The following is a 12,920-nucleotide window of genomic DNA, read 5'->3' on the forward strand; positions in this document are numbered from 1 at the left end:
CTCATTTATTCAGCGCCAAATCACTACAACAGTCGCCTCACTTTTGTTTCCCACTGTGCAAGAATTTGCAGGCTAGTTTAGCAGCCTCATTATTTCACAGTGAACCTCTCTATCCCTGCAGGGTATTAGCTTTTAAACCCCTCAGGAGAACTCTGGCAACCTACCAATGCACACACTGCCATCTTTGTTGTGAAATGCAGGGAAAGGGTGCACAGTGTCTTTTCCCCTTTATTAATTCAAGTCAGTTTAATTCAGTTTTACTTATACAGCACCAAATCACAACCACCGTCGCCTCAAGGCGCTTTATACTGTAAGGTAGACCCTACACTCTTCATTCATAAGAGGACTGTTTCCCATTTAATAATTCAGTTCCAGTCTATTTGTGGTGTGGAGATATCAGCTGCTGGTTATTGCATCTTCAGTGCATGTGAAGTGTGTGTGATGGTGTAACTGTTGAAGTTATGTTCAGTGATGCGTGCTACATTAAGATGTTGCACATTTATGATCCCTGAACTTTAAAGAAATGGAAGCGCAGGTAGCAGAGCCTTGACTGCCTTTCATGAGCAGTGTGTGTTTTTGTTCAGTGGGGACAACGGGGTAAAACCCAGCAATGTTTGAGTGCAGGCTTTTTAGGTGGATATTTTCAGTGCAGGGAAGACGACGAGATGCATTTTATTTCAAAGTAGTTTGGCTTCTGTTGTGTACTTTGCCCATTTGATGTTTAGTACATTGTCAGGATGCACCAGCATCTTTATTCAAAGTTAACAAATTACAGTGACCAAAGCACGTCCAATTAGAATAAATGCTCTGTTTCCAAATTCAAATTTTATTTGTGACACATAATCATAATTCAATGTCATTTTATTTATACAGCGCTAAATCACAACAACAGTCTCCTCAAGGTGCTTTATATTGTAATAATACATACAGAGAAAAACCCAACAATCATATGACCCCCTATGAGCAAGCACTTTGGCGACAGTGGGAAGGAAAAACTCCCTTTTAACAGGAAGAAACCTCCGGCAGAACCAGGCTCAGGGAGGGGCGGGGCCATCTGCTGTGATTGGTTGGGGTGAGAGAAGGAAGACAGGATAAAGACATGCTGTGGAAGAGAGACAGAGATTAATAACAGATATGATTCGATGCTGAGAGGTCTATTAACACATAGTGAGTGAGAAAGGTGACTGGAAAGGAAAAACTCAATGCATCATGGGAATCCCGGCAGCCTCACGTCTATTGCAGCATAACTAAGGGAGGATTCAGGGTCACCTGGTCCAGCCCTAACTATATGCTTTAGCAAAAGGAAAGTTTTAAGCCTAATCTTGAAAGTAGAGATAGTGTCTGTCTCCTGAATCCAAACTGGAAGCTGGTTCCACAGAAGAGGGGCCTGAAAACTGAAGGCTCTGCCTCCCATTCTACTTTTAAATACTCTAGGAACAACAAGTAGGCCTGCAGTGTGAGAGCGAAGTGCTCTAATAGGGTGATATGGTACTACAAGGTCATTAAGATAAGATGGGGCCTGATTATTTAAGACCTTGTATGTGAGGAGCAGGATTTTGAATTCAATTCTGGATTTAACAGGGAGCCAATGAAGGAAGCCAAAACAAGAGAAATCTGTTCTCTTTCTAGTCCCTGTCAGGACTCTTGCTGCAGCATTTTGGATCAGCTGAAGGCTTTTCAGGGAGTTTTAGGACATCCTGATAATAATGAATTACAGTAGTCCAGCCTGGAAGTAATAAATGCATGAACTAGTTTTTCAGCATCACTCTGAGACAGGATATTTCTAACTTTAGAGATGTTGCGCAAATGGATGAAAGCAGTCTTACATATTTGTTTAATATGTGCGTTGAAGGACATGTCCTGGTCAAAAATGACTCCAAGGTTCCTCACAGTGTTACTGGAGGCCAAGGTAATGCCATCCAGAGCAGGGGCGATTCTAGGACCAGAGCTTTGGGGGTGCTGAGCACCCAGAGAGCTGCCCAGCCAGGCAAGATAATCTTTACTCGTCACGATGAGACTTCTTCCCCGTCTCTGTCAGTCCCTGCATCCTTAAATGTCTCCAGTTGTCCCGAGTTCTCTCTGACTGTCTCCTTGGTGCATTTAAACCCCTGTTCCTCCCTGTCCTCATCCTCTGTTGTCTTCATCTCCGTTATCAGTCATCATAATTTTACCATCTCTGTGCAAGTCTGCAAATTTCTTTATTAAATCATAAGATTCTTAAATGCATCAAGTCTCTCTGTACCTGGGTCCTCACAAAACATGACATCACTGTTTTGTACATTTTAACACAATTTAATCCCCACATTAGTTAAAGAAAAGCAAAACACTTTTTTTAAAGTCTGTAACAAAACCATCAAATCTGATGAAGGTTATTTAAATGCTGCTAAAGAAGAATGGATTGGAATAAAAAAATACATATCCTAACCTTAATTACTGGGGGAAAATTATGAATGATGATCATAGTGAGTAAGAAGTAAACAGAGCATTTTTTGGACAGAGATTCACTTTTAATGTGTATGTATAATATAATACAGATACATAAAAATACACTCCAAAAATAGAGTCCTTGAAATGTACAAATGTACAAAATACTGATAGAAAAATTATAAAAATGGAGGTAACTTTGCCTATGGTACAATGTATGAAAACATCTTTACTGCAGATACTACTATGGCTCTGCAGATTTTTTTTTATTTTATTTTAACCTGTGTGCCTCACCTTGAGGTTGGCAAATCTGTCTATCACATTTTGGTGGTCAACTCTCTCAAGCAGGTTAACAGTTTCTGTTGTGCCTGTCACTGTTCCCTGTCTGTTTCCTTACCTGCTTCTTCCTGACCTTCTACTTTCCTCTCTCCCTCTTTGGACTGACAATCATACACAAATGGATTGTATTCAAATAGATGAAAAATTACATTAATATGAAGAAATACCATTAAGATCACTAACAAAAAGTCCTCTCTCAGTGTACTTTCAACCAAAAGGCAAATAACCAAACCACATGAACATCTAATAAAAGATATAAATATTGAAACACTGATCCAACATTATCCTTTATTGATGGATCATTTGTTCTTACACTTTCACCTGAATGTGGCTCCTGGGTTTAATATCGGCACATATTACAAAATAACCAGCTTCTCTCATTCCATTTCAAACAGGACAGTGGCAACAACAGAAGCTACGGACAATTTTCAGTTTTAGATTTTAAATAGGCTGTATACATTTCAGTGGGAACAACAGGGCGGTCAGATGTCGCTGAATTTACTACACGAGGACGGATTGTACGGTAGCAAACATCGTCGGAAACCATGTTTTCAACACTGCAGGTTACCTGGTGTAATGTGCTGAAGCACCCCCAAAATGAATCAAAGCACCCCCAAAAATGGGCTGAAATTGCCCCTGATCCAGAGTAAGAATCTGCTTAGATACCATATTTCTAAGATTTTCAGGGCCGAGTACAATAACCTCAGTTTGATCTGAATTAAGAAGCAGAAAGTTAGCGGCCATCCAGGTCTTTATGTCTTTAAGACATTCCTGCAGTTTAACTAATTGGTGTGTGTTACCTGGCTTCATGGATAGATAGAGCTGCGTGTCATCTGCATAGCAGTGAAAATTTATGCTATGTCTTCTAATGATGCTGCCTAAGGGAAGCATGTATAATGTAAATAGAATTGGTCCTAGCACTGAGCCCTGTGGAACACCATAATTGACCTTAGTGTGTGAAGAGGACTCTCCATTTACATGTACAAATTAGATAGGGTTAGGGTTGTAGGGTTGTAGGTATTGCAGTACCTGTAATACCTACAGCATGTTCTAATCGCTCTAATAGGATATTATGGTCGACAGTATCGAACGCTGCACTGAGGTCTAGCAGGACAAGCACAGAGATGAGTCCACTGTCAGAGGCCATAAGAAGATCATTTGTAACCTTCACTAAAGCTGTTTCTGTGCTGTGATGAGCTCTGAAACCTGACTGAAACTCTTCAAATAAGCCATTCCTCTGCAGATGATCTGTTAGCTGTTTGACAACTACTCTTTCAAGGATGGTTGATATGAAAGGAAGGTTGGAGATTGGCCTATAATTAGCTAAGACAGCTGGGTCTAGAGATGGCTTTTTAAGTAAAGGTTTAACTACAGCCAGCTTGAAGGCCTGTGGTACATAGCCGATTATTAGAGATAGGTTGATCATATTTAAGATTGAAGCATTAATTAATGGCAGGACTTCTTTGAGCAGTTTTGTAGGAATGGGGTCTAAAAGACACGTTGATGGTTTGGAGGAAGTAATTATTGAAGTTAACTCAGAAAGATCAATTGGAGAAAAAGAGTCTAACTTAACATTGATGGTACTAAAAGTAGCTGTAGATAATATTACATCTGTGGGATGATTATTGGTAATTTTTCTCTAATGATAAAAATTTTATTTGTGAAGAAGTTCATGAAGTCATTACTAGTTAACGTTAAAGGGATTGTTGGCTCAGTAGAGCTCTGACTGTTTGTCAGCCTGGCTACAGTGCTGAAGAGAAACCTGGGGTTGTTCTTATTTTCTTCAATCAGTGATGAATAGTAAGATGTTCTGGCTTTATGGAGGGCTTTCTTATAAATCAGCAAACTATTTCTCCAGGCTAAATGATGATCCTCTAAATTTGTGACACGCCATTTCCTCTCCAGCTTACGAGTTATCTGCTTTAGGCTACGTGTTTGAGAATTATACCACGGAGTCAGGTACTTCTGATTTGAGGCCTTAGTTTTCACAGGAGCTACAGTATCCAGAGTCGTACGTAGTGAGGAGGTAACATTATTAACAAGATAATCGACCTCTGTTGGAGTAGCGTTCAGATAGCTGCTCTGCTCTATGTTGGTACAGGGCATTGAAGATGATAACAGTGGGTGGATTATATTCTTAAACTTAGTTACAGCACTTTCAGAAAGACATCTACTGTGATAAAGTCTACTCTCCACTGCTGTGTAATCAATTATTGTAAATGTAAATGTTATCAGGAAATGATCAGACAGCAGAGGGTTTTCAGGAAACACTGTTAAATGTTCAGTTTCTATGCCATATGTTAAAACAAGATCTAGAGTGTGATTAAAGTGGTGGGTGGGTTCTTTTACATTACTGTTGAAGCCGTTCGTGTTTCCTCAGCAGACTTTTAGCTCATCAAACATGTTTCACTGACCGTCCATCATTTCTGTTCTCAAATTTCAGTGGAGTCGGCGGGCGCTTCAGCGCTCGGCAGCAGGCTGAGTGACGCTGAACGCCGCTTGGATGAGCTGCACACACAAACCTCAGGTGAGTCGGTCCACAGGTGTGAGTTACCTGCAGCAGTTTACCTTTCCAGATGTTCACCAACCTGTTTGTTTCATCGGTTTTGGCTGGATCCAGATGTTGTGTCCAATGATCAGATCTCCGCTCCAGTCGTGGGTTCATAAATGAGCTCTGATCCAGTAAACCAGGTGAAGAGTTTCTGGTTAACTGGGATCGTCTCCTCTCCTCTCAGCTGTCAGAGCCTCGTTGGAAGAAAACCTGTCGGCTGTGAAGAGTCAGGTGCAGCAGCTGGAGCTGACCAGCACGGGTAAGTCAGGTGATCTGAGGGTGCAACATGTGACAGCATGCAGCTGCTTCAGTTTCTGAATCCGCTGCTCTCAGTTTACCTGTGACGTGTTTCCTGTGCTGTTTCCAGCTCAGACCGACTCAGTGAAGCAGCTGCAGCTTAAACTAAACTCCACAGAGCATCAGATCCACGAGCTGCAGACTGTAACATCAGGTAAATGAATGAAAGCTGCGGACAAATGAAGTGTATGTGTGTGAGGGGCCTTTGTTTGTCTACTGTTCACGTTTCAGATCAAAGCTCCAAACTGACGAAGCTGCAGACAAGCGTGAACACGAGCGCGAGCCTGCAGGGCGACCTGAACACAGGTACAGCTGTCAGAGAGCACGCAGTAAGAATCGCTCTGAGCACGCTCACAGCTGCTGTTTCTGTTTAGAGATGTTCACCAGGCTGAGAGATGGAGACAAACAGCTGGAACAGCTGCTGTCTGAGCACACAAGTAACACACTCTGACTTTGATTTCATTCTGAACCAAGCTGGTTCTCGGAGGAACTCTTCATGGCTCCGTCACACTACAGTAAAAAAAAAAAAAAGAAGGCGGGCACTATTTTGTGTCTGGGAACATTTGGTGGTGCCCACATCGCATTTCACTAAGTGGCTGCAAACTGGTCAGCCTGAGGTCGAGTGCTCAACCTCTGTATGAGCACTTTGCCTCACAAGGTGACTGCACAGGGCGGAGCCAACAACCGTGGTTTGACTGGGACTGACACAGTCATCATCACACTGGTGAAGGTTATTTCCAGTCCATCTCAGTCTCTGCTGAAGATTGCAACTCTTAGTGCTTCTTGATGCACCAAGCTGACTGCGAGTGGTGCATTTCAAAGGGAAGGAGATCCTGAGTTCACTGCACATGGCCACAGTACTGCAAGCACTGTTTTCCTGCCTGGTCTGGTGATATCATCTTATTCCATATTCATCAAACATCTGACTTTATGTAATGAGGAAAACTCCAGTTTATCCTCACATTTAGATTTAGCTGTTCGGACGTCACTGTAGGATTTGTGTGACCTTGTTTGCTTAGATGAAGTGTGTGTGTGTGTGTGTGTGTCAGCATGATCTGGTGAAAACTGCTCGGCCTAACCATGTTTCACTCTGTTACCTGCTGACTGCTGGGGTGTAGAAGGACGAAAGGGCGCTGTAACTGGAAAGAGAGAGAGTTTGTGTGATGTTATAAAAGGGACGCTGCGACCCTCTGCGGTCAGAGCGCTCATGACTGTGGACCTGTGATGTTTGATGTGTGTAAGCTCTCTCATAATTAAAAGGCTTGACCACAGCTGACTTTGCTGCAGACTTTATTAACAGAAAATTCCACCACAGTTATCACAATACTTGCAAGAAAATTCAGTTTGACTAGTAAATATATGACCTGCTTTCGACGCTGATAAACGTGTCTGTGTAGGTTCTCGGTCATGGTCGTTTGGGACGAAGAGCGCCTGGACTGCTTTAAGTTTCTTGAAGACGTTTGCGTTTCGGAGTTTTTGTCCTTGGGAGAGTCTTCTCCAAGCATGACAACCCAGTGTACTTCAGACTCAGACACACACACAGACACACACTCAGACACGCTGGTTCATCACAAACACAAACCCAACAACGTAGCCATGCAGAGCTCAGACCTACACTGGAGCCACCAAACAGCCACAACATAGAAGAGCCACCTCCACAGGACAAGACTCGGCAGTCCAGCTGCATCTAAAGGTCAAAGGTCACTCTTCAAGGATGCCAATGTTCACATTTTGGACAGAGAAGACAGATGGTTTGAAAGAGGAGTGAAAGAAGCATCTATGTCCAGTGTGAACGGCCATCTTTGAACGGAGGGCGGGGCTTATGACACCACCTGTCTGCCATCTATAATCCAGTATGAGATCCTTCCCAGATGCCTTAACGCCCACTAACATCCTGACTTCAGGAAATCACATGATAGGGTGGGGCTAGGTCTCACAGTGGGTTCACCTGAAACCATGGCTGATTGTGACCCACACCCGTTTTCACACCTTGGCTCGTGTGATTAGGTGGAGGAGCAATAGTTGGTCCACGACTTTGATCAGTTTAAAGTTTAATGGGATACTTTAGTCATGTGTGCCCACATTTGATTGTAAGCCAGAGCAGAGAGAAACATTGAGTGATGTAAGGATTGTTGTGGAAGTTTTCCACTTAAATAAAGCCTGCAGATGAGCGGTGAGCGGTAGCTAACATTCTTTAATCAAAGCACACAAAGAACAGAAAACCAAGCTTGGTGGAGAGCCTGCATGACCACGGGGCAGGGTCAGCAGAGTCTCACTGAGAGTAGTGTGGCTCTCAGTTAAATACCTTCTCCAGGAACAAAAGGCAGTACACAGCTGTTTCACACCTTAAGGTTCACACTCCCTTCCCAGAGTCCTCGAAGAGACAAAAGACTCTCCCTCCTGTGGAGTTGTCTGCTTCCCCCAACTTCCTAAATAGACCCCCACCATTTGTCTTACAGTATGAGTGTCAGACATGATAAAATCCAGTGGCACCAATTCATTACACAATAAAATAATGTGATTAGTACATAAGTGAAAGAAATTCCATTACAGGATCTAACAAGGTTCCCTGAAGAACCCATCAACCATGTTTACTTTACTTTACTTACTTACAGAGATTATGAACAAACTGAGAGACGATGAGAAACAGCTGGAACAGATGAAGGCTGAGCACACAGGTAACACACAAAGCTTTCAGACTGGCAGAGTGTCATGTTGTGCAAATGTTCACGCAATACATGAACATTATATCCACACAAACCGAGTGAATTGTTGCAAATTTATGTAGCAAACACTGAACTTTGAAGCTGAAAGTGAAGAAAATTTAAAAATGCTTCAGTGACGAAGAAATAAGATTTATTTTGAAAATGCTCTGATTGTAAACAACAGTGAGTTTGGACACTGACAGAATGATGAGATAAAACAAACGGCTCCTCCTCCCACAGCTTTGATTGGTCGACACCGACAAAAATGATTGTGTGGTGTTGACGATTCAGACTGAGATGAAGACTGTGCAGAGAAAACTGAGCATGTCAGTCTGTTCATCACTCTGTGACCACATGTACATGCTGATGATTGTTGCAGCATCTGTCTCTGTTTCAGTTTAACAACATTCAGGCCAGACACACTCGGGATCATCTCCCAGGACAGAGATCGGAGTGTCGTCTGCGTCTAAACAGAGACTAACCTGTCATTCACACTCGATGTGTCACTGTCAGACCTGTGACGTGTTTCCTGTGCTGTTTCCAGCTCAGACCGACTCAGTGAAGCAGCTGCAGCTTAAACTAAACTCCACAGAGCATCAGATCCACGAGCTGCAGACTGTAACATCAGGTAAATGAATGAAAGCTGCGGACAAATGAAGTGTATGTGTGTGAGGGGCCTTTGTTTGTCTACTGTTCACGTTTCAGATCAAAGCTCCAAACTGACGAAGCTGCAGACAAGCGTGAACACGAGCGCGAGCCTGCAGGGCGACCTGAACACAGGTACAGCTGTCAGAGAGCACGCAGTAAGAATCGCTCTGAGCACGCTCACAGCTGCTGTTTCTGTTTAGAGATGTTCACCAGGCTGAGAGATGGAGACAAACAGCTGGAACAGCTGCTGTCTGAGCACACAAGTAACACGCGAAGGGTTAAAGTCACACCTTTGTACAAACTGTAGACATTTTAGAGCAAAGAGGAAACTGAGGAACTGAAGTTCTGTGTGAACGATGACAAAGTGGTTTGTTGTGCAGCCGTGGAGGTCAGATTGAGATCCTCTGAGACACAGCTGGAACATCTGGACACTCGTGCTGCAGGTACGGTCATCAGCTCCTACCTGAGGTTTCAGGAGTCGCTCATTAAGGCTACGTCCACACTAGCCCAGATAGATTTGAAAACGGTGTTTTTGTTTGAAAACGCTCTGCGTCCACACTAGCGTTTTCAGTCGTTTTCACAGAGTTGTGCGTCCACATTAAAACGACCGAAAACGCTTACGTTCCAGTCCTGCGCGTGCGCAAAAGCAAGTAAGAATTTGATAAAAGCTATCTGGAGCACGTACAGACTGATATTCATCTTTTAGGGCTGTCAAAATTGAGAGCAATCTCAATGCCCTCCGCTATCTTTGTTTAAGATGAAGGTCGGGGGTCTCGTTTTTTTCTGCAAGTGATTAACCCTTGTGTTGTCCACGGGTCATTTTTGTCCTCTACAGAAATCTTTTGCTATCAAAAATATGTTTTTTATTCATCAAATGGTCTGAAAATAACAGAAGTTATTCATTACTATACTATGCATGATTGGAATAAGTTTTAAGTAATTTGATTTATTTATGGGGTTTTTATTCGATTTTATAACACCTGTTGTCCTCGTGGACAAAAATGACCCCAAAGTACAAAGTGTTGCAAAAGGCCATATTTTCACAACATACTGCTATCAAACATCTTTGATCTTGGATCACTGATGTTTGGGGTCAAGCACTGGTCATAACAACCACAACAACAACAACAACAGGCAGCACAATGAGGAGGCAGGTGCTCTATATTCAATAAAATGTTATTTATACTGCGCCAAATCAAAACAACAGTCGCATCAAAGTGCTTCGTATTGTAAGGTCGACCCTACAATAATACATACACAGAAAGTATGCTCACAAGCCTCCATTGCACTAGAGATTTGCATACTTTGATGAGCATACTTTTTTTTTTACCATGTTGTGCAAAGCAATGACCAGTAGGACAAAGCACATATTGTCCTCTAGTATAATGAGGAGGAAGAATCAATGTTCAGGAAGATCCAGGGTTAGAAGATATAGAAAATATTGTCAATATTTAGAGCACATGCTACCCTTTCTCTGAAAAAGCACATCACCCACCTGCAGAAGTGGAAGAAGGCTATGAAGTGAAGAAAAGTGATGAAGAATCTGAACTATGTTCAAGTAGGTTCTTGGGCATCCAGGGCATTGTAGTCTGAGGAACTTGGAAAGAAAGTGACTGGGCTTCTTGAAGTTTCTTGAGTTTTCAGAATGTGAAACTGGAATAGAAGATGTGTCAGAGGACTACACATCATCCATTTCAATTATGATGAAGACAAAGAATCAAGCAGGAAAGAGGAGTCAGCTGAGACGGAGGAATATTTGCAGTAATGTGAGGAAACATTGATCTGGTCTTCTAACATCCCAATGACAGACGATGCATGACTCTCTCATGTGCCACAGAGAAAGATAATCTATCACAGTCCAAGCACATATGCCAGGTCCCATACTCCTTCATTGGCTTTTCTACTCGAGCACTGAACGCATTATACACAGTGTTCTGCTTGTATTCTGCTTTTAACGTTCACATGCCAATGGATGCATCAGAGACCAAGTTGGGGTTCAGTAACTTGCCCAAGGACACCTTGGTAAGAACTCCAGACTAGAGCACACAGAGACTGAACCAACAACCATCCAATTAGCAGATGAGCTGCTCTACAGCTAACTCTATGACGAACAAGGAGGGACAACAAGAGGGGAAAAAATGGATCGAATGCAGCTGTAGTCTTATGTGGGTATGTTGATTCTACATGCGGTGGAGTCGCCACGGACAGTTTATGGCATCCTGAGTCTGGTAGAGCAGTTTTAAAGGTGACACAAGATTAATCATAGAAGCGCAAAAAGGATATAATTTCTTGATAAAGACACAATAGATGATCATCGTGCAGGGCCCGCCCGTCGGGCTATATGATCGCCCGACTGGAGATATCACTAGCTCCGCTGACGTTGGGCTAGCGATTTTGCGAGCCCTGTCGTTCATGACACAAAAACGCTCCCATTTGAGGTGTATGGAACAAGTGGGTGTTTCTCCTGCTGTGATGTAAGATCCTGATACTGATGTGACTGTATGAGCACAAAGTCCCGTTCAGAGGACTCTGTCCATTCCAACAGAACATCCCAAGTAAACCTATGAGATAAAAACATGGCAGTATGTCATGCCAGGTCCAGCTGTACATGGAACATGCTAGTGTACTGATGGCAAACGTCTGGCCTGCAGTCAGGACACGCGAGTTGTCCCTAACATTGCAGGTTTCAAAAGAAAACAATCATCTGTAACAACTTGTTTACTGTATATGACCCTTGCCTGCAACTGCAGAAAGAAAGCTGTCCATGATGGGACCAGTGCAGAGGAATAAACCTGAGCTTCCTCCTGCACTTGTGTCAAATATGGACATGAAAGTTTGCCTTCACTCAGACCCATGCCCTGGTGTCCTACCATGCCAAAATATAGAAAACTGTCAGGTAATGAGTTGGAATAAAGTTGAATAAAACCTTGAAACACAGAGATGGATGATATTTTATACTTATGGCTTTATAAACAGTCAAAGCAAACAGGGTCATTTTTGAGCGCAGAGGACAACAGATGTGATTATTTGCTGCCAGTAAAAACTTGTAGTTTAAAAACAGCTTTCTAAATTAACTTTGACATATACCGTCTGTGATCATCTGCTAAAGCAACTGACTCTGGTTGTGAAACGATAATCACAATAACTGATGATTTGATTTATTTTTACCCGAAAACAAAGAAAAATTCATTTTATGAGGTTTTTAACAGACTTAAATTTGAAATGGAATAAAAAAAGTGTCAGAATGTTTGAATTAAGTTTTAATTAAAAGTGGGGAAAAATCCACTTCATAGTAATTAAGTATCAATCAAACCAGATGGGGACATTTTTGACCCCTGAGGACCACAGGTGTGATTATGTGCTGCCATTTAAAAATTATAAATGGTTCAAAAAACTTTTTCACTAAAGTTCAACATAGAGCACTCTGTAGTTAGTCAGATAGTCAAAATTATCTGAACTTTTAAATATTTTATTTTCTTGTTTTGTTTCCACTCGAAAACACAGTGTATTTTATGTAAACAAGGTCTGATGGCCCTAAAATGTAAAATGTTGGGTAAATTTTGTGTTAATGTGTTGGTCTTAAGTAAAACTAAGACGTAACATTGAATTGATTGACAAAGTATACTTTATATTTTAAAAACAGTCAAATGAAGTGGGGACATTTTTGACCCCTGAGGACCACAGGTGTGATTATGTGCTGCCATTAAAAAAATGTAAATGGTTCAAAAAAATTTTTCACTAAAGTTCAACATACAGCATTCTTTAGTTAGTCAGATAGTCAAAATTATCTAAACAATTAAATATTTCATTGTCTGATTTTATTTTCGCTCAAAAACACAGTGTACTTTATGTAAACAAGGTCTGGTGGCCCTTAAATGTGTAATGTTGGGTAAATTTTGTGTTAATGTGTTGGTCTTAAGTAAAACTAAGGTGTAACACTGAATTGATTGACAATT

General features: G+C 41.9%; 1 protein-coding gene across 1 annotated transcript in view; it reads left to right on the forward strand.

Moving 5' to 3' along the window:
* Positions 1 to 12,920, forward strand: part of LOC116328006 (COP1-interactive protein 1-like) — a 33,493-nt gene that overhangs the window by 18,524 nt on the left and 2,049 nt on the right. The window contains exons 12-18 of the mRNA XM_039603369.1: positions 5,207 to 5,290; positions 5,499 to 5,573; positions 5,682 to 5,765; positions 5,843 to 5,917; positions 8,227 to 8,289; positions 8,861 to 8,944; positions 9,022 to 9,096. Of these exons, the coding sequence (XP_039459303.1) occupies positions 5,207 to 5,290; positions 5,499 to 5,573; positions 5,682 to 5,765; positions 5,843 to 5,917; positions 8,227 to 8,289; positions 8,861 to 8,944; positions 9,022 to 9,096 (540 nt within the window). The remainder of the gene's footprint in view (positions 1 to 5,206; positions 5,291 to 5,498; positions 5,574 to 5,681; positions 5,766 to 5,842; positions 5,918 to 8,226; positions 8,290 to 8,860; positions 8,945 to 9,021; positions 9,097 to 12,920) is intronic.

Source organism: Oreochromis aureus, linkage group 19, assembly GCF_013358895.1.
Source record: "Oreochromis aureus strain Israel breed Guangdong linkage group 19, ZZ_aureus, whole genome shotgun sequence".
Classification (NCBI taxonomy): domain Eukaryota; kingdom Metazoa; phylum Chordata; class Actinopteri; order Cichliformes; family Cichlidae; genus Oreochromis; species Oreochromis aureus.